Here is a 22,751-nt window from a genome sequence, read left to right as displayed (position 1 = left end):
TGATATGGCAGACTGGCTTGGGATTGTTAAAGGAGAGAGTATTTTGTAGATTATACATTATTTCTGAGTTATGCTGTGTTCCAAATTGGCTAGCATTAAGAAAAGCTATTGACTATAATAATTGGCTGTTATATGTGCAACATATATTTTATTATTTTTATATTTGTAGTATGAGAAAAGTAGAAGGCTTCCTACTGTACTTCACTACTGCAGAGTGCCAGATTGTAAAGGATAGTTTGTAAACATATATATGAGAGTACTTGGTTGCTAATCTGAAACTTGATAACACAGGAGAAATCATAGGTCAGCTGGAAGGGATAGAATAAAAATAGACTATTGGCTTGATTCTGTGGGTATATCACATTGGCAACTCATTGAGATCCAGGCATTTATATTTGTCTCATAGGATCAGAAGAGCTGTGCGACTCCTTGACCCCCAGATAAGAATAGATGATATTTCAATGTTAAATTAGCCATTTAAAAAATTGTTCTTGAGATGTGGGCAACACTGGCAAGGCAGTCCTGAGGGTCATGCGTCAACCAAATAGTGTGGGATCGGAATCACATATAGCCGAGATCAAGTAAGAGTGGCAGGTTCCCCTCCCCTGAAGGATATTAGTGAGCCAGTTTGGTTTTTACAGCAGCTTCCGTGGTTATTTTTAGCCCACAAATTATCCAATTATATTAAAATTAATTTTACAATTTGTCATGGTGGTATTGAACTCTCAATACCTGGGTTACTAGTCAAGTAGCATAACCAACAGCCACAGTGCCCTTAAGTTGATTTGTTTCCTATGCATGTATAAGAGCTTGCTCTTAATTCCAATTCAAAATCAAATCTTTTGAACAAAAAAAATCACACATGACTCCAAATTGTTTTAAAAACAATGGCCCCGAAATTGATGACCCACCCGCCATCAAGGCCTGTCCATTTTTCGGCAGTCCATGAGCGGCACATACTTTTTGGCACCCGCTGTTGCTGGGTCCCGCGGGAGCCATTTTCGGCGAGGTTGTGTGGGCGGCAGCGGGAGTCGGTGGGTGGGAGCGGGCGGCGGCATCAGTGGGCAACAGGTGCAAGTCTCTCGAATTGGAGAACTTCGGAGGCCCTGCAGTGCGCATGTGCAGGATTGGGGGGGGCAGGGAGGTTTGTAGCCTTTTCACCCACCTGATGTCAGTTTGGCCATGTTTGAGGCTCATGGGACATCTGCGCATGCACTTAAAGGCACTCTCCTGCACCTGCGAGTTGGAGAGGGAGAGTGCTGTAAATTAAGAGCCACAAAGTCTTCGGCAGCCATTCCTTTAATCATTGAGGATGAGTGGGAAAAAACCTTCAATGAAGACTGTCAAAACCAGGCCCAGAGCTCCCTGATTTAATGAAGAGGAATTGTAGAAGCTATTATCAGTGATGGAGCGTAGGTATAAAGACCTCACCCGGGATGGTCGTGGAAAGCCTCTACCACCCCAGTACAGAGGCAATTTGGAGGGAGATTGGCGAGGCCGTGTCCTCAACGGTCAGCATTGTGCTGGATTAGGACCAATGCAGGAAACGTTGGAACGATTTGGTGGCGTTAGCAAGAGTGAGTACAGATTTTCTGCACCTCTCCTGTCCAACTTCAAAAAGGTTCTGTGCCAGATGTGTGTTTGTGTGGGTAACATCAGCAAAGGGGCTAAAGACTGCAACATTTCTTTGTGCAGAAAAAAAATACATCCAAGGCAGCAAGCCTGAGTGCCATGGGAGGGGGCCCAGCAATAGAATTGAGCAGCCTGGAGGAGCATGCATTGACATTGGTGAGAGACCGCTGCCATGCAACCACAGAGGGTGATGCAGATCCCTTGCTACAGTATGGTACAGTTATATTAATGTCCAGTGTGTGTAACGCACATGGCATGAAAGGTCATGCAATGGAAAGGCAATCGCGGTTTTATGCACACTTTGTCGGCCATTATTGGTATGCCCATGTAGAAATGGAACTCCTTGCTTGCACAGTGTGAGATGGCACGGCTCACATTCAGCTTGACCATCACCCCCCACCCCCCCCCGCCCAACCACCCGACAGACTGAAATGTTGTCCTCTACTGATGATGAGTCGGACAGCACGGATCAATGCACACCATCCACCTCTGGTATTCAAAGGAGCCGTCAGACCCCAACGTCTCCCACCCCGACATTTTCCCCAGCCCAATACAGCAGCTCCTTTCTCCACCACTCCCAACTCTGCCATCCAGAGCCATGAAGAAGGCAAGAAGGAGGAGGGCCCGTGTTTGAGCCCCTTGAGCTCGAGGCAGGGTCACCAATGCAGGAAGGTTGTCATTCAATGACACTCACTTGAACTACGTGCAGGGCAGACCTTGAGGGTTGCACTTCAATCCACTTTTTCCAACAGCAAACATGGTAGAGAGCCACCCCCGAGTTGTCATGTTAATCAATTACATTGCATTCCATTAAATGTATTTTCCCATCTTCCATACCTCATGTTGTCATCATCATCATAGGCAGTCCCTCGAAGCGAGGATGACTTGCTTCCACACCAAAAAGAAATGAGTTCACAGGTGTTTCAATGAAGGACCTAATATTCCAGATCCCGAACTACATCTTGGAGGGTGGAAGATGCCTGTGCTTGGATTTTTTTAACGTGTGGTGGCTGTTGCACACCAACCACCACACGGGCTTGACAGAGCCAGGTCTTGGTCCAGTGGCAAGGGTGACCCAAAACGACTCAAGACCAGCTCTGCTGCACAGACCGAGCGCACACACCTGTAGCAGTGTGGGCTCACCCATGCTGCCCCTGGGCCCTCGCCTCTTCTAGGCCTCGAACTCACGCCTCTCCTGGGCCCCAGTCATTTCCTTCGCCCCGCCTGCTGTGCCTGCTCGCACTGCAATCAGCGACCTGACTTCACAACCGTCACCTTCCTGCAGTGGTATGCCGCCGCCGCCGCACGCTGCTCCTTCTGAGGGCCCCGGCCTGCTGATAGTCTTGCAAACCGGGACCGCGCTGATTTCCAATGCTCTTCTGATTATCAGTTGCAGCGATGTGCCATATCTTAACTTCCTCTAACTTTCGCTTATTCACCCTGACATAATCCCATACCATCCGCACAGTCACAATATGTTCCACATTAAATGGTCTCTTGGAGGGCATCTCCATTGAGCCTTTATCATCTTTCACTACTCATTGCCGCTTCCTCTAACACACCTTCCCTTCAACGGATGGCGTAACATATCTGAACTCTTTCTGTGTGGGTTAAGGTCCATCACATTATTCTTTACGTTCTGTGAGGTTTATTCGATCGGTCAGATATATTACATCTCTCAGAATAGATTTATGTCCGTGACCACAACAAAGCACCTGGGTACAGGTATTTTGTGATTAAGCAGAACAGCTTTTATTAAGTAGTTTCCTTGTAGTACAAAGAAATCATACTTAACAAGGCGATAGTGACCGTCTCTTCGTTGAAACCTCGATGGCAGGCCACTGAGTCACCGCGGCGCTTGTCTCTTGCTGTGTTCTGTTGACAGTAGTCCTTCCTCAGATTCCTCTGTAATAGCGCTGCCTCCAAAGTCGAATAGCTGTAACTTTAAGCTGTCTCAGGCTTACAATAGATCATTCTAAGTCTGTGCCTTTGACGATCTATGTTATCTCTAGTTCTTCTTTGAGAACTCTTACAATGACTGTGTCACAGAATTAATAAATGAGCTTGGCTTTCCAAAATGTGACTTGCTGCATACTTTTCAGTTATTGAGCATTATTTGGCCTTGGCCATTGTGGTTTCAAATGAAGGTGTTTCAGCAAGGTGAAAAAATTGGTTACCATAAGCTTGCACACATTTCAGTTGCTTTTATCAGATACCACTTAAAGAAAAGTAGTATCATAAAATAAAACAACATCCAGCAAAGATTTTTCTAACAGTGGCACTGATAATGCTGCAGCATCTGCATGATACCCGAGATGTGCAGCATTGCAGCACTGTGAGCCATTCTCCCTGCCGCTTGACTCGGCCAGCTCAGACGTGTTTTTTGCCAGCGGTCCTTCTGGTAGGCAGCAGGTCAATCCGAGTCCATCATCCCTGAGGAAAATGCTGGATTTTCATCCTCTGGCATGGGCGGGCGGCAGGACGTGACACTGGCAGAACCTATGCGACCAATCTCCCGCCGGGTGAAACGTGGATGGCAGATTGGCGGTTCCAGAGGAATCAGCCCAAAAAAAACATTTCCGGCGGAACTTCGGCGGCTGCGGGAGCAACTTCCACCAAGTTCGACCCCAATGTATTTAGTTAGATAAGTCAAGTTCAAAAATTGATGTAACACTTTTCACAATAGGTGCTTTTTAAATTGGTTTATGACATATGCTATATTTATCAATGCGTGGCATTGTGGATCTATGTATGCCACTCTCCAGAGTTACGTTTTCATTTTAAAGATTACAAGAGGCCATTTCAAATGTTAATGCTATTTATGTTTTCCCATTATCTCCTAAAATAAAAAGTATTTTGTTGGTGAATTAGGGATTGTCTGTGCTTTTGATTTATCCAACAATGAGTAACATTTTTAAAATAATTTCATGGGATGTGGACATCGCTGGCAAGGCCAGCATTTACTGCTTGTCCCTGATTGCCCTTGAGAAGGTGATGGGGAGCCACCATTTCAGAGGGCAGTTAAGAGTCAACCGCATTGCTTTGGGTCTGGAGTCACATAAGTCAAAACAGGCAAGGATGGCAGATTTCCTTCCCTAAAGGATAGTTGTGAACCAGGTGGGTTTTTATGACAATCCAGTAGTTTTATGGTCACCATTACTGATACTAGCTTTTATTGCACATTTTTATTTAATTAACTGAATTTAAATTTCCCAGCTGCCGCGGTGTGATTTGAACTCATGTCTCTGGATAATTAATCCAGACCTCTGGATTACTAGTCCAGTGTTTCATAACCACAATGCTACCTTACCTCAGGTGTGTGATGGAAAGTGATTATGGGAGATCTACTAGTTTTCTAAATTACGTTTGTGCTTACAGGACAAAGAGCAAATGTCTACAGGAATATACACCACCAAATGGTTCCTGCAGTGTTTCATAGAAAGAGTAAGTAAATCTTTGATACTGTGGAGTGGAAGGGATGCCTCAATTGAAGGAGCAGTAGAAGGGAGAGAGCAGATTGGAAACCTTCAGGACCAAGAGATGAATCCTTAAACCACCTGTGAGACAACTGTGGAGAGTGTTTGAGAATTTGGTGAGGAAAAGCATAAAGCATCTGCAAGGACAAGGGTCGATTAGGGAGATCCAGCAAGGTTCATAAAGTCAGGTCATGTTTGAATAATTTTATCGGACTTTTTTTTTGTTCATTCATGGGATGTGGGCAGCGCCGGCAAGGCCAGCATTTATTGTCCATCCCTAATTTCCCTTAAGAAGGTAGAGGTGAACCACCTTCTTGAACGGCTGCAGTCCTTGTGGTGAAGGTACTCCCACAATGCTGTTAGGTAGGGATCAGTGTTCCCTTTAAGCTGCGCTTAATTCTGAGCAGCCTATTTCTTCAATGCACGGTCCCTTTAAATTTCTGCATATGCACGGTATTTCCAATGTAAAAGGTTGTGTGCAGCCTGCGCGGAACCTTGCAGATTACTGCGTGGCCGCGCACGTGCACAATTTAGAGGGAACATTGGTAGGGAGTTCCAGGATTTTGACCCAGTGACAATGAAGGAACAGCAATATATTTCCAAGTCAGGACAGTGTGTGACTTGAAGGGAAACTTGCAGATGGTGGTGTTCCCATACGCCCTGCTGCCTTTGTCCTTCTAGGCGGTAGAGGTTCTGGGTTTGGAAGATGCTGTCGAAGAAGCCTTGGTAAATTACTTCAATGCATCTTATAGATGGTACACACTGCAGCCATGGTGTGCTGGTGGTGAAGGAAGTGAATGTTTAAGGTGGTGGATGGGATGCCAATCAATTGGGCTGCTTTCTCCTGGATGGTGTTGAGCTTCTTAAGTGTTGGAGCTGCACTCATCCAGGCAAGTGGAAAGTATTCCATCACACTCTTAATTTATAGATGGTGGAAAGGCTTTGGGGATTCAGGAGGTGAGTCACTGGCTGCAGAATACCCAGCTTCTGGCCAGCTCTTGTAGCCACAGTATTTATGTGGTTTGTCCAGTTAAAGTTTCTGGTCAATGGTGACCCCCAGGATGTGGATGTTGTTGGGGGATTCGGCGATGGTAATGCCGTTGAATGTCAAGGAGCGGTGATTAGACTGTATCTTGTTGAGATGGTCATTGCCTGGCACTTAGGTGGCGTGAATGTTACTTGCCTCTTATCAGCCCAAGCCTGAATGTTGTCCAAGTCTTGTTGCATGTGTGCAGGGAGTGCTTTATTTTCTGAGGAATTGCAAGTGAAACCGAACACTGTGCAATTAGCAGCGAACATCCCACTTCTGACCTGATGATGGAGTGAAGGTCATTGATGAAGCAGCTGCAGATGCTTGGGCCTCCGATACTGCCCTGAGGAACTCCCGCAGTGATGTCCTAGGGCTGAGCTGATTGGCCATCAACAACCACAACCATTTTTGTGCGAGATGTGACTCCAGCCAGTGGAGAATATTCCCCTGATTCCATTTACTTCAGCTTACTTAGGGTTCCTTGATGCCACACTCGGTCAAATACAGCCTTGATGTCAAGGGCAGTCACTCTCATGTCACCTCTGGAATTGAAGTCTTTTGTCCATATTTGGACCAAAGCTGTAATAAGGTCTGGAGCCAAGTGGTGCTGATGGAACCCAAACTGAGCATCAGTGAGCAGGTTATTACATAAGAAATAGGAGCAAGGAGTAGGGCATACAGCCCCTCGAGCCTGCTCCACCATTTAATACGATCATGGCTGATCCGATCATGGACTCGGGTCTACTTTCCTGCCCGCTCCCCATAACCCATTATTCCCTTATCGGTTAAGAAACTCTCTATCTCTGTCTTAAATTTATTCAATGACCCAGCTTCTCTGAGGCAGTGAATTCCACAGATTTACAACCCTCTGAGAGAAGAAATTCCTCCACATCTCAGTTTTAAATGGGCGGTCCCTTATTCTAAGATTATGCCCCCGAGTTCTAGTCTCTCCTATCAATGGAAGCATCCACCTTGTCAAGCCCCCTCATAATCTTATATGTTTCGATAAGATCACCTATCATTCTTCTGAATTCCAATTATTCGTGAGTAAGTGCTGCTTGATAGCTGTCAATGAACCCTACCATCATTTTGTTGTTGATTTGAGAATAGACTGATGGGGCGGTAATCGGCTGGATTGGATTTGTCCTGCATTTTGTGGACAGGACATACCTGGGCAGTTTTCCACATTGTCAGATAGACGCTACTGTTGTCGCAGTACTGGAACAGCTTGGCTAGAGGTGTGGTTAGTTCTGGAGCCCAAGTCTTCAGCACTACAGCGGAATTTTGTCGGAGCCTTTGCTGTCTCCAGTGCGCTCCAGCTGTTTCTTGATATAGAAACATAGAAAATAGGAAACATATCATATGGAATGAATCAAAATGACTGAAGACTGGCTTCTGTGATGGAGGGCACTTCAGGAGGAGTCCAAGATGGATTGTCGATTCAGCCCTCTGAAGGTGGTTGCAAATGCTTCAGCCTTGTCTTATGCACTCACGTGCTGGGCTTCGCCATCATTGAGCATGGGGATGTTCTTGGAACCTCCTCTTCCTGTTAGTAGTTTAATTGTCCACCACTATTCACGACTGGCAGGACTGCAAAGCTTTAATTTGACAAGTTCGTTGCGGGATCGCTTAGCCCTGTCTATAGTATGCAGCTTCCACTGTGTTGTAGCTTTCCCAGTTTGGTACCTCACTTTTAAGTACCTCGGGAGCCCCTTATCAACAAGAGCAGATATTGACGACGGGATTCAACACAACCTCCAGTGCGCCAGTGCAGCCTTCGGCCGTCTGAGGAAAAGAGTATTGGAAGACCAGGCCCTCAAAACTGCCACCAAGTTCATGGTCTACAGGGCTGTAGTAATACCCGCCCTCCTGTATGACTCAGAGACATGGACCATGTACAGTAGACACCTCAAGTCGCTGGAGAAATATCACCAACGATGCCTCCGCAAGATCCGACAAATCCCCTGGGAGGACAGACCCACCAACATTAGCATCCTCGACCAGGCCAACATCCCCAGCATTGAAGACTGACCACACTTGATCAGCTCCGCTGGGCAGACCACATCGTTCGCAAGCAAGCGCTCTACTCGGAACTCCTTCACAGCAAATGAGCCAAAGGTGGGCAGAGGAAACATTACAGGGACACCCTCAAAGCCTCCCTGAAAAAGTGCAACATCCCCACTGACACCTGGGAATCCCTGGCCAAAGACCGCCCCAAGTGAAGGGGGCAGAGCATCTCAAGTCTCATCGCTGAGAGCATGCAGAAATCAAGCGCAGGGAGCGGAAAGGGCGTGTGACAAACCTGTCCCACCCACCCTTTCCCTCAATGACTCTCTGTCCCACCTGTGACGGGGACTGTGGTTTTTGTATTGGACTGTTCAGCCACCTAAGGACTCATTTTAAGAGTGGAAGCAAGTCTTCCTCGCTTCTGAGGAACTGCCTATGATGATGACCTCATTTTTAGGTATGCCTAGTGCTAGTCCTGGCATGCTCTTCTACACTCATTGAACCAGGGTTGGTCTCCTGGCTTGATGGTAATGGTAGAGTGAGGGATATGCTGGGCCATGAGGTTACTGATTGTGGTGGAATACAATTCTGCTGCTGCTTATGGCCCACAGCGCCTCAAGAATGTCCAGTTTTGAGCTGCTAGATCTGTTCTGAATCTGTGCCACACACCATGATGGAAGGCGTCCTCCATGTGAAGACGGGATTTTGTCTCCATAACAACTGTGGGGTGGGCACTCATAGAATCATAGAAATAGCAATGTACAGCACGGAAGGAGGCCATTTCGGCCCATCATGTCCGTGCCGGCCAATCAAGAGCTATCCAACCTAATCCCATTTTCCAGCTCTTGGTCCGTAGCCCTGTAGGTTACGGCACTTGTAAGTGCACATCCAAGTATTTTATAATTGTGGTGAAGGTTTCTGCCTCTATCACCCTTTCAGGCAGTGAGTTCCAGACCCCCACTACCCTCTGGGTGAAGAAATTGTCCCTCATATCTCCTTTAAACCATCTCCCAATTACTTTAAATCCATGTCCCCTGGCTGTTGACCCCTCTGCCAAGGGATACAGGACCTTCCTATCCACAGATCCCCCATAATTTTATACACCTCAATCAGGTCTCCCCTCAGCCTCCTCTGTTCCAAAGAAAACAGACCCAGCATCTCTAATTTTTCCTCATAGTCAAAATTCTCCAGTCCAAGCAACATTCTTATAAATCTCCTCTGCATCCTTTCCAATGCAATCACATCTTTCCTGTAATGTGGTGACCAGAACTGCACATAATACTCCAGCTGCATCCTAACCAGTGTTTTATACAGTTCAAGCATAACTTCTTTGCTCTTGTATTCCATGCCTCGACTAATAAAGGTAAGTATTCCATATGCCTTTTTACCCATCTTATATACCTGGCCTGCTACCTTTAGGGATCTGTGGACCTGCACTCCAAGGTCCCTTTGTTCCTGTACACTTTTCAGTGTCGTACCATTTAATGTGTATTCCCTTGCTTTGTTAGAGCTCCCCAAATGCATTGCCTCACACTTATCCGGATTGACTTCCGTTTTTCACTCTTCCGCCCACCTGACCAGTACATTGATATCTTCCTGCAATCCGCAACTTTCTTCTTCATTAACAACCACACAGCCTATTTTAGTGTCATCTGCATACTTCTTAATCATACTCCCAACATTCAAGTCCAAGTCAATGATATATACCACAAAAAGCAAAGGACCCAGCACTGAGCCCTGCGGAACCCCACTGGATACAGACGTCCAGTCACAAAAACACCCATCAACCATTACCCTTTGCTTCCTGCCTCTGAGCCAATTTTGGATCCAACTTGCCACTTTCCCCTGGATCCCATGGGCTTTTATTTTTGTAACCAGTCTGCCATATGGGACCTTATCAAAAGCTTTGCTAAAATCATATACACTACATCATACGCACTGCCCTCATCGAACCTCCTGGTTACCTCCTCGAAAAATTCAATCAAGTTACTCAGACACGACCTTCCCTTAACAAATCCATGCTGACTGTCCTCGATTAATCCATGTCTTTCCAAATGAAGATTTATTCCTTCAGGAATTTTTCCAATAATTTCCCCACTACTGAGGTTAGGCTGACTGGCCTGTAATTACTCGGTCTATCCCATTCTCCCTTTTTAAACAAACACTCCTACCAATACTGTCATGGACAGATGCATCTGTGACTGGTAGATTGGTGAGGACGAGGTCAAGTCGGTTTTCCCCTCGTGTTGGTTCTCTCTCCACCTGCTGCAGGCCCAGTCTGGCAGCTATGTCCTTCAGGACTCGGTCAGTAGTGGTGCTTCCGAGCCACTCTTTTGATGGGCATTGAAGACCCCCACCCAGAGTACATTCTGTGTGCCTGCTACCTTCAGTGTATCTTGCAAATGGTGTTCAACATGGAAGAGTACTGATTCATCAGCTGAAGGTGGGCAGTAGGTGCTAATCAGCAGGAGGTTTCTTTGCCCATGTTTGATCTGATGGTATGATACTTCATGGGGTCCTGAGTTAATGTTGAGGACTCCTGACTATATATCATTGTGCCAGCACCTCTGGTGGGTCTGTCCTGCCGTTTGGACAGGACATACCTGGGAATGGTGATGGAGGAGTCTGAGATGTTGGCTGGGAGGTATGATTCTCAGCCATGACTATGTTGGCTGTTGCTTGATTAGTCTGTGGGACAGCTCTCCCAATTTTGGCACAGGTGCCCACATGTTAGTGAGTTGAACTTTGCAGGGTTGCTTGGAGTGCGTGTGCCTTTGTCGTGTCCAGTGCCTAGATCGATGCCGAGTGGTCTGCCCGGTTTTTTTATTCTTATAGTTTTCCGTAGCGGTTTGATACAACTGAGCGGCTTGCTAGGCCATTTCACAGAGCAGTTAAGAGTCAACCACATTGTTGTGGGTCCGATGTCACATATAGGCCAGACCAGATAAGGACAGCACATTTCTTTCCCGAAAGGACAATAGTGAACCAGGTAAATTTTTATAACAATCCAGTAGTTTCATGATCACCATTACTGATACTAGCTTTTTATTCCAGATTTATTTACTGAACTGAATTTAAATTTGAATTCTTGTCTCCGGATCATTCGTCAAGGCCTCTGAGTTACGAATCCAGTAACATAACCATTATGCGACCGTACCTGTGGATTATTTGAGGAGGTTACAGATCTGTTGGATAAAGCAATAGAAATTATTTACATTGACTTCAGAAAAGCATTTGAGATTGTCCCATATAATTCCCAAGTGCATGCCTATGGGTTAGATGGCAAAATAGCAGGGTGGATTGATGTGTGACTCGAAGGTAGACCACAAAGTCTGATGGTACATGGGTGGCAACAGAGTAGAAATTGATTTGTGGTGGAGTTTGCCAGGAGTCAGTGTTATAAGTTGGAGAAAAGAATATTGCTCAAGTTTGCAGATTGCACTGAATTTCAGCTGTAGCCAATTATGCTAATCATTATGTGATAATCCAAAGGGAATTGGACTGGTTAAGTCAGTGGGCAGACAGGTGGCAGATGGAGTTCAACACAAGTAAATGTAACGTCGTTTTTAAAAAAGGAGGGAGAGAGAAAACAGAATTATAGACTAGTTAGCCTGACATCGGTTGTGGGGAAAATGCTGGAATCAATTATTAAAGATGTAATAGCAGCGCATTTGGAAAGCAGTGACAGGATCGGTCCAAGTCAGCATGGATTAATGAAAGGGAAATCATGCTTGACAAATCTTCTCGAGTTTTTTGTGGCTGTAACTAGTAGAGTGGATAAGGGAGAACCAGTGGATGTGGTGTATTTGGACTTTCAAAAGGCTTTTGACAAGGTCCCACAAGAGATTAGTGTGCAAAATTAAGGAACATGGTATTGGGGGTAATGTATTGACATGGATAGAGAACTGGTTGGCAGTCAGGAAGCAAAGAGTAGGAATAAACGGGTCCTTTTGAGAATGGCAGGCAGTGACTAGTGAGGTGCCGCAGGGTTCAGTGCTGGGACCCCAGCTATTTACAATATACGTTAATGATTTAGACGAAGGAGTTGAATGTAATATCTCCAAGTTTGCAGATGACACTAAGCTGGGTGGCAGTGCGAGCTGCGAGGAGGATGCTAAGAGGCTGCAGGGGGACTTGGACAGGTTAGGTGAATGGGCAAATGCATGGCAAATGCAGTATAATGTGGATAAGTGTGAGGTTATCCACTTTGGTGGCAAAAACAGGAAAGCAGATTATTATCTGAATGGTGACAGATTAGTACAAGGGGAGGTGCAACGAGACCTGGGTGCCATGGTACATCAGTTATTGAAGGTAGACATGCAGGTACAGCAGGCATTAAAGAAAGCAAATGGCATGCTGGCCTTCATAGCGAGGGAATTTGAGTATAGGAGCAGGGAGGTCTTACTGCAGTTGTACAGGGCCTTGGTGAGACCACACCTCGAGTATTGTGTGCAGTTTTGGTCTCCTAATCTGAGGAAGGACATTCTTGCTATTGAGGGAGTGCAGCGAAGGTTCACCAGACTGATTCCTGGGATGGCAGGACTGACATATAAAGAAAGACTAGGTCGACTAGGTTTATATTCATTGGAATTTAGAAGAATGAGAGGGAATCTCCTAGAAACATATAAAATTCTGACGGGATTGAACAGGTTAGATGCAGGAAGAATGTTCCCGATGTTGGGGAAGTCCAGAACCAGGGGTCACAGTCTGAGGATAAGGGGTAAGCTATTTAAGACCGAGATGAGGAGAAACCTCTTCACTCAGAGAATTGTGAACCTGTGGAATTCTCTACCACAAAGTTGTTGAGGCTAGTTCGTTAGATATATTCAAAAGGGAGTTAGATGTGGCCCTTATGGCTAAAGTGATCAAGGGGTATGGAGAGAAAGCAGGAATGGGGTACTGAAGTTGATGATCAGCTATGATCATATTGAATGGTGGTGCAGGCTCAAAGGGCCGAATGGCCTATTCCTGCACCTACTTTCTATGTTTCTATGTTAGTTTAGGTAAAAGATTTGAGGATTTGAAATACAAATTAAATAGTAACGATACTTAGCCCTTGATAGGTTGTTAAAAATATCAGTTCAGTACACACAAGAAAGCAAATAAAATGTTAGGATGTATAGGATATGGCTTCTAAGTTAAATGAGATGAGCTTGAATTTGCAGATGTGCTCTCTATACAGAATGGCTGTAAAATCATCAGCAAAAATTCAGAGGAGGGTAAAAAGCTTGTTCATGAATTTAGAGGGTCGCGAAAAGATTGAATACCTCATTATTTTATTCAGATGAGGACAGGAGGAAGAAATGATACTTGATAGAGGTCTTTAAAAATTTTATGGGTATGGAGAAATTAGATCCAGGAAAGTTCTTCTGTCAGAAACAGGATTCAAGGAGTAGGAGGAGGTAGTTTAAAGTTAAGGCTGTAAAGAGTAAATTATAACTTTAAGTAAAAAAATTTCAGTAAGAGGGTGCTAGAATTGTAGAACAAAAAACCATGACCAGTTTTTAAAAGGACTGGATGACTGACTACTAATAAATAGGATTCAGGGCTATTGATTCTGGCATCACAGTATGATGCTTGATGGGTGGTTTAGAAATGTAGGCTAGATGGCCGAATGGTTTTCTCCAGCCCTTAAACATTACTATGTTACTGCTCTATTACACTGCTATGTCTCTTAAGGTGCACATATTTTGACTATTACTATTGAAAATATAAATGTGAACTGATGGTCTTTCAAGATTATTATCCTTTTAAAGAGTTGCTCCTGTACTATTCTGTAATGGAGATCTGACCATATTAGTGCAAAACATAAGCAACTGATTCAAACCAATAACTTTTTAGTCAAGGTACAGCACGGTGCCACTATGTGTTGGAGCACCAATGCCTGGTACCACAGAGCAGCAGATTGTATATTTGATATGCCACACTCTTCTGAGCTCCTAATCAAAGTCATGCTGCATAGGAGTGATAGACCAGGCTGGAGGAGAGGAAAAATGGATGTCATTTTTCCACAGGTCTGCTCTTGCACACTTAACATTTGGCTAAGAGAAGCACTTAGAGACCTGGAAAAAATTTCACTTTTCCAGTCCTCTGCATTCATTGGTTGGACTTGCATTTGGACTGCTGTTGCTGCTTCACGATCAGCAAGGAACAGCAGCAGTAGGTGACTTGCTGTTGCTAAGCTGTTCCCCTTATAACTGCAAGGGATGTTTTATATGACATGGATGGATGAATGACTAATGCTCGATATGTTCTGCTGAAATGAATCAGAGGCAGAAAGAGGTTAAAATTCAACACAGACAGGGGCGCAAAATGAGCAGGAGCGGATTGGCAACTATTTATGCACCCCACCCAAGCTTCCTTTCGATTGACTTCAATGGAAAGAAAAATCGGGCAGGGAGGAGAACAGGCAGCTGATCCAAAGTCACTGTTGCTTAGATCTTTTACATGAGTTGTCAGAGGATGATTTATTGCAAAGCTGAAGATGGGTTCTCCCTTCTGGTCCTAGTCGCAAACACCAGAGTGACATTTTTGAGCCACTATTTCCAAGTCACTTAACGTCCTTTCTATTCAATCTAGAAATAAATTTATAAATTAAACCACCCCTCTTGGGGATGACAGGAAATTTTATTGGTGTCTTAACACCGTGTATGTTAAGATCATGTTGTCGGAAATCTAGTTATAGTTGATGCTGTGTGTTAGCTACATTGCTTATGGATAATTAATAGGGGTCCATGCATACTGTAGTTTCAGTTAGTAAAATTTATTGACTTTCAGATCTGCAGAGCTTTATATACTGTTAAATCCTCAGATTATTTCTTATTAAAACATACATAGCAAGGTATCATTTCCATTAATCGCTCTTTGTGAACAGTGTACTGTTCAACAAATGGAAAATTTTTGAGAAGCTAATTTTGCAGATTTGCTAAACTGTATTTGAATGATTTCAAGTTGGTCGTGAAAGATCACACTAAATCAATTCAAGTTTTAAGTTTAGATTTTTTAAAAGTTGTGCCGATGTATCAAACTGCTCTAAATGTCTTACAGATGCATACCTGTTTTATAAATAGTGATATTCTTCTCTCTCTCCCTGGTCATTATAATGGAGAGGTTCAACTGAATAATAGCATGCCAGAGGCTGCTGGCTGAGTGATTCTGTATCACAACCAAATTGTGGTATATTTTTTAAAAAGGACAGTTATATTTCTTGAAATGTTGATGGTGTTTTTCATTGTTGAACAGACACCATTTACACTTACGCTGCGGTTATGGGATATCTACATTCTGGAGGGGGAAAGAGTCCTTGCTGCTATGGCATACACCATCATGAAACTGCACAAAAGTAAGTTGAAGTTCGCTAAATAAATTAATTTGAGTATAATTAAAGGAGCTGCATGCCTGAAATGAAGAGCAACAGTTTTATTTAATGCCCAGATCCTGGCTGCACAATCTATTTTTCATTAAAGTACTTTCTATAGTTCTTTTAGAAAAAGAGGGATAATTCCATTGACCTGGTATTTGCAAGACTTATGTTTTCGGAAAATAAGCGAATGCAGAGTTGATATGAGCACAGGAAATGTTTAATATGTAACATATTTAACATGTTTACTAGAATAAATACCTGTGTTCATAACCATTAGATGGAGCAATGTAGGGCAGTGCAATGCTCCATGTTTCTTTCTCCAAGAGAAGGAAAAGCTATCCCGATCAGTCACATCTCACAAAAGCACAGCTCACGTTGGGTGATTCTGGAGGAACATTGGCAGTAGCAGAGGATAATTTCACAGCCCAGTTTAGAGTCTCCTCAAAAGTAAAGGAAGATGCTTTGTGTAGGAGTTAGCACTGGAAGAAACAAAGCTAAATTTAAATTAGTGGAAAGTAAATTTAAAACAGATCAGTGTCAGGAGGAACTTCTTCATTTGATAAACGTTTGAAATAATTTACTTGGCAATAGAGATAAAAAATATTTGGGGCTGGTGTGAGAGTATCTGTTGGGAAAAGGCAGCTACTATATAGTTAAGTTCAACATAGGCATATAAAAAAATAATGAAGCGGCAAAGATAAGGATGCTGGACTGGCAGAAGGCAAGGCTCAAAGCTAAGAAGGGATCTGGTCCAAAATAACAAAGAAAATTTAGCAAATAGGTTAACAGATCAGCAATGGAACATTTTCAAATTTTAGATAGAGTACAAAAAAGGTACATCAAAGAGGATCATAGTACGATACAGCACAGAAGGAGTCCACTTGGCCTGTCAGCTCCTCGGTAGAGTTCTTTGGATAAATAGAAAGATTATACTGAACTGAAATGTAATATTTCGGCTTTTGGAGCTCTGATCTATCAGATCAGCATGGGTGCCACTTATGCTGCCTTAGATTGGACCTCAGATGAGGACCAAGATGACCAGCAACAGCCTACTGCTCACAGACCTATGGGCTCAAGTTTCGGCCTGAGTTGCTTCTATTTTTTCTGGAGCATCTAGGTTAGAATGGAGCATCTTAGAAATTGCAATTCTCGGCATTTAATTTGCTCCAATTCGTCAGTTAGAATAGTTTCATTTTAGAACAGATTTTTTTAAAGGGGCGTGTCCAGCCATTTACACCTGTTTTGCAAGTTTAAGCAGCGAAAACTTACTCCAAACTAACTTAGAATGGAGTAAGTGCAAAAACCTTGCCTGCACTTATAAATCAGGCGTAGGGAACGAAAGATGGGAGGGGGGAGTTTACAAACATTAAACACTTCACTTTTACAAATAAAGAGCCATCATCAATAATAAATGATAAATAAATCAATAAATCAACCCCAAAAAATAAAAAAATATTAAAAAAAATAATAAAAAATCAATCAAGAAAAAAAAAAATTTCTACTCACCTACTGCAGCACTGGGAGCCCTCCAACAGCGTGCAGGGAAGTCCCTACCCCCCCCCCCCCCTCAGTGTCTCTGTCTCTGTCTCTGTCAGTGTCTGTGTTTCTGACTGAGGAGTAGGAGGGGGGAGGGACAGTAGGAGGGGGAGGGAGGGAGAGTGATATGTCCTTAGTATACAGTATAAATGCACATGAGGCCCATACTTGAGAGAAGGTCACTCTGTGACCAGTTATCTTTATTACGAAGACCTCAAGTGATGATGGTGGGTGGAGCTTCCCCTTTTATACCTGAAAGTTCAGGTTAGGAGTGTCTCCCACAAGTTCACCCCCTTGTGGTCAATGTTCTCAAGGTGTACAACTTAGGTCAGTTTATACATGGGTTACAATGATAGTTGAATACATGACATCACCTCCCCCCCAAAGTCTTATTGGGATCACAGGATAAGTCTCTCTGGTGGTTTATGCTCCCTTGTAGAGCGCCTGAGTTGGGGCTCCGGTTGTTGGGCGCTGGCCTGAGTGTCTGCTGTTTGAGGTGCCTCAAGCCTGTCCGGACTGCCCACAGTGACTGGGCTCTCCTCCCTTTGGTTCTGGTGTTCGGTCACCTGTGGTGGAGTAAACTCTACGTCAAGTTCTTCCTCTGCTGCTTCTATGGGGTTGCTGAACCTCCTTTTAGTTTGATCCACGTGTTTGCGGCAGATTTGTCCAATGGCAAGTTTAACTACCAAAACCCTATTCCCCTCTTTGGCAATCACAGTACCTGCAAGCCATTTGGGCCCTGCAGCGTAATAAAGGACAAAAACAGGGTCATTGACATCAATACATCGCGCCCTCGCATTCCTGTCATGGTAGTCACATTGTGACTGACGCTTGCACTCAACAATTTCTTTCATAGTAGGGTGTATAAGGGATAACCTGGGTTTGAGCGTCCTTTTCATTAGCAGTTCTGCGGGTGGAACCCCTGTGAGCAAGTGTGGTCGGGATCTATTGGCCAACAGGAGGCGTGATAAGCGGCTTTGTAGGGAACCCCCTTGGATTCTGAGCATCCCCTATTTGATTATCTGCACTGCTCATTCCGCCTGGCTGTTTGAGGCCAGCATGAACGGTGCCGTTCTGACATAGTTGATTCCATTGCCTGCCATGAAGTCCTGGAATTCAGTACTTGTGAAGCACGGGCCATTGTCGCTGACCAGGACATTCGGTAGACCATGGGCGGCGAACATTGCCCGTAGATTTTCTAGCGTGGCAGAGGATGTGCTTGAATTTAAAATGACACACTCAATCCATTTGGAGTAGGCGTCTACTACAACCAAAAACATTTTTCCCATGAAAGGACCTGCGTAGTCCACATGGCTGCATGACCATGGCTTGGCGGGCCAGGACCAGGGGCTAAAGGGGGCTTCACTGGGTGCGTTGCCCAGCTGAGCACACGTGTTGCACCTGTGAACTCAAAGTTCCAGGTCTGCATCTATCCCTGGCCACCAAACGTGTGACCTGGCAATTGCCTTCATCGTGACAATGCCCGGTTGCTCATTGTGAAGTTCTCTGATAAACACCTCTCTGCCCATCTGGGGCATGACTACTTGGTTTCCCCACAGTCGGCAATTGGCCTGAATCGAGAGTTCATCCTTGCGCCTATGAAACGGTTTAAATTCCTCAGGGCATGCCCCGTACGTGGCTGCCCAGTCCCCATTCAGGACACATTTCTTAACTAAAGACATAAGCGAGTCTTTATTTCTCCAGACTTTAATCTGACGGGCTGTCACAGGTGAGCCTTTGCCTTCGAAAGCTTCAACAGCCTAGACCATCTCCGCATCATGCTCAGTTGCCCCCTCAGTGGTGGCTAGTGGGAGCCTGCTGAGTGTATCGGCGCAGTTTTCAGTGCCCAGTCTGTGCCGAATTGTGTAGTCACAGGCGGCTAACGTTAAGTGCCCACCTCTGTATGCGGGTCGATGCATTCGCATTTATGGCCTTGTTGTCGGCCAAAAGGGAAGTTAGAGGTTTGTGATCTGTCTCCAGCTCAAATTTCCTGCCAAACAGGTACTGCCGCATTTTTTTTTACTGCATATACACATGCTAGCGCTTCCTTTTCTACCATCCCGTAGCCCCTTTCTGCCTGGGACAGACTTCTGGAAGCATAAGCTACCGGCTGTAATTGACCATTGGCATTCACATGCTGCAACACACACCCGACCTCATAGGACGACGCATCGCACATTAGAACAAGTTTCTTACACGGGTCATATAACGTTAACAGTTTGTTAGAGCACGCAACTTGTTATGCTCCATCAAAAGCCCTTTCCTGGCTGTCCCCCCAGACCCAATCGCGACCTTTGCGTAGGAGCACGTGTAGCAGCTCTAACAGCGTGCTCAATTTGGGAAGAAAGTTACCAAAACGTTACCAACACGAAGACGTTCTGAGGAGACCGGAGTATCACAAGGTAATTTTTCGGCGGCCTTTTTCTTCCAGAAAGTCGGCGCACCTTATTGAGATGTGCCGTTTTTTCAGTGGACGGAAACTTGGGCCCCAAAGCTCCACAGGAGAAAGGGGAGCAGCAGAGAGCTACAGCTCACAGAAGGCCATACCCAGCACAAAGGTCTGCAGGCAGAGGATAAGCTACCTCAACATGTATGAACAGCAGTGTAACAGGAGGCTCAGGGTGTCATGTGAGGTGGTGGTATACATTTGTAGTTTGCTGGAACAAGACTTGCTGCCAGCTGGACCGGGTGGTCAGTCCCTGTCAAAATCGCCAGCTTCCTCAACTTCTTTGCCTCTGGATCCTTCCAGGGCTCTGCCGGAGACATTTGCAGGATCTCGCAGTCAAATACATATAATAGGTGACTGATGGCTTGTTTGCCATGGCTGCCAATTATGTCAACTTTGCCTGCGATGACACCAATCAGAATTAAAGGGAGTTTGGGTTTGCAGCTCTGGCTGATTTCCCACAGGTTCAGGGTGTCGTCAATGGCACATGTGGCAATTAAGGCACCCATAGATCACCCAGGAGTGTTTGCCAACTGCATGGGTTTTCCATTCCATCAATGTGCAACAACAAAGAGGTCTTATGCAGGTGTGCGCAAGATTTCCGGGCAGTTTCCATGAAGCATTTGTCCTGCGGCAGTCCACCTCCCAGACGTCTTCGCACCTGGAAGCAGAGTTAGCAGCTGGCTGCTTGGAGGTGAGGGATACCCACTTAAACGTGGCTGATGACACCTCTCAGAAACTGGAGGATTGCGGCCCAGGAGCGCTACATTGAATGCCATATGATCACTAGATATGTCATCGAACAAGCCATCGGCATGCTGAAGATGCGCTTTAGGTGCCTGGACAGATCTGGATGCACCTTTCAGTACGCACTAGCCATGGTCTCCAGAATGGTCTGCACAACATTGCCCAGCAGCAAGGCTTGGACCTGCAGGAGGATCAAGGCACAGAGCATAGAGCCTCTTCGGAGCATTCCGAGAAGTAGGAGAAAGACGAGGAGGCGGCAGGTGATGAGGGTAATGCACCATCAGCGACGCACATTGCTGCCTGGGCTGCCCTGATTATTGTGAGGTTCACTTAGGTTCCACCAGTGCACCCATAACAATGTGCTATTGCTCTCACCTTTCCTGTTGTTGCAACACTTCCTGTATTGGTTCCACGCTCCTGCTGCTGATTTCCTCTGCAGCCTCCAACCATGCCTTCTTTGTCTCAGCAGCAGCTTCTTCCTCCCATAACTAGGAAACAGTATCTCACTCCGGGTCCTCAAGTCCCAGCAGCACATCCAGGGAGGCACAGTTGAGTGGGGTGCAGCCTTTGCCCAACTCGACTCCATCCAACACTTCTTTCTCTCTCCAAGACATTTCCAACTGTTTAAACTTGTATGTTTGGCATGTTCCTTTCAGTACTGGAGTTGATTGCTTCATGCAGACTGTCGTCATGCCCACTGGCGCGAATTGGATGGGAAACCAATTTCTTGGGTTTCCCATGTGCTATCGGGCCCCACTACCCGCAGCGTGACTGTGCGTTAAAATCTAGCCCTAAAAATTACAGTACATGTGTTTTATAAGGATTGGAGAAGGGTTGGAACTGGTGTATCCCTGGGGCCAAATTGGATCCACCTTTGTTCTCGGTCGCCATAGATGATTTGGAATTGGGTATTGAGAACGCAAATTCAAAATTTGCTACCAACGCAAAAGTTCGGAAGCTTTATAAACAGCAAGGAGGACTGTTAAAAGGCTTCAGGAAGACACCGGTAACAGAATGGGCAGAAAGGTGGCAATTACAGTTTAATGTTGCTAAGTATATATTACATCGGTTGGAAAAAGAATGAGAATATACACTTAATGGAAGGACACTGAAGGATATAAGATGAGCAGAAACGCATTGCGGTTCAAATACGTTATTTCTTGAAAGTGCAAGTACAGGTAGATATAACCATAAAATAGTCAACAGAGTCTTGGATTTTATAAATAGGGGGATAGAGTGTAGGAATAAAAAATGAATGGCCAATTTGTAGAAAACATTTGTTAGACCCCAATTCGAATACTGTGTGCAGTTTCAGTTTATCCATTGTAAAAATTAAATGAAAGCCACAGAGAACATAGTGTAGATTCATCAGGATGATGTTAAAGATAGGAAATTATAATTGTGAGGAAAGACTTGAGAAATTAGGACTCTTTCTACAAGAGCAGAAAATAATAAGAGGAAATTTGAAAATTGTGAAGCGTTTTAAGAGTAGGGAAAGACTAAAGAGGCAAAATTGGGTTCATTTGTGCCTCCTATTAGCGCCCCCAGGGGGCGATAACGGGGCGCAAATGCTTTTGCAACTGGGCGCAGCGAGATCAGTCGGGAGTTTTGCAGCGATGCTACAGCTTTGCGCCCCGATCTCCTTCACCTGGAGATCGTGATGTCATCGTCATGCGCATTGCCCCAGTAGTGCCCAGGATCCTTCCGCCCCATGCAGCAGCGCCAGGCGAAAACATTGACAGCTGCAGGCCGCGTGCATTGGGCGGCCGTGCGTTTCAGGAGCGATGCTTAAAGGCAAGGTGGCCGAGGTAAGTTTTTTTTAAAAAGAGCTTACCTTCACTCCTGCAGATTTTTTTCATGGGTTCCTGCCTGCGATCGATGAGCCCGGTACTCTGCTTGAGTGCCGGAATGATTGGGCGGGATCGGATGGCTGCCGTCGTGGTCCAGGTAAGTTGATATTCCTTTGCAGAGCCTGCAGCGATGGTCCTTCCCTTTAAGGGGGAGGGAAGGAGCCTTTCAACGTGGTAGCGCTGTACGGCCCAGTTTGCAGCGCTGCTGAACTCGCCACACCGCCCGCTGCCGATTGCGCTCCAAGAAGGAAATGGAGAGCTTTATTTAGCACTCCACTTCCTTCTTGGAGCTCAAATAGCGGATTTTTTAAAAGTTTGAAACAATTTAGTAACTTTTCAAATTTTTTAAATGTTAGCATCCCAAATGGGGCGATATCCAATTTCACTTCCTAATTCCTCGAGTGAGGGATTCAGTAATAAGGGGTCATTAATTTAAAAGAGTTACTGAGAGAGATAGCAAAAATATCTTTGTACAGCAGATTGTTGGAGCGTGGAGGTTTTTTTTCACAGGGAATATTTGAGGTCGAGGCCATTGCATCATTAAGGGAAGGCAGAGGAATATATATAGGGCTTATGGGGTTAGAGCAGGGCAGGGAGATTAATTGTGGAGTGCTCCAACATAGAGCTGGCACATACATGATGAGCAGAATGGCCTCCTCTGTGC

The 22,751-nt window shown here is 45.1% G+C and overlaps 1 protein-coding gene across 1 annotated transcript in view; it reads left to right on the top strand.

Annotated features, from left to right (window-relative positions):
- Positions 1-22,751, top strand: part of LOC139280102 (uncharacterized) — a 340,066-nt gene that overhangs the window by 231,278 nt on the left and 86,037 nt on the right. The window contains exons 11-12 of the mRNA XM_070899614.1: positions 5,011-5,076; positions 15,388-15,487. Coding sequence (XP_070755715.1) covers positions 5,011-5,076; positions 15,388-15,487 — 166 coding nt within the window. The remainder of the gene's footprint in view (positions 1-5,010; positions 5,077-15,387; positions 15,488-22,751) is intronic.

This window comes from Pristiophorus japonicus, chromosome 14 (assembly GCF_044704955.1).
Source record: "Pristiophorus japonicus isolate sPriJap1 chromosome 14, sPriJap1.hap1, whole genome shotgun sequence".
Lineage (NCBI taxonomy): Eukaryota > Metazoa > Chordata > Chondrichthyes > Pristiophoridae > Pristiophorus > Pristiophorus japonicus.
The sequence above is the reverse complement of the archived record's forward strand: the minus strand, read 5'-3'. Positions and strand labels throughout refer to the sequence as shown.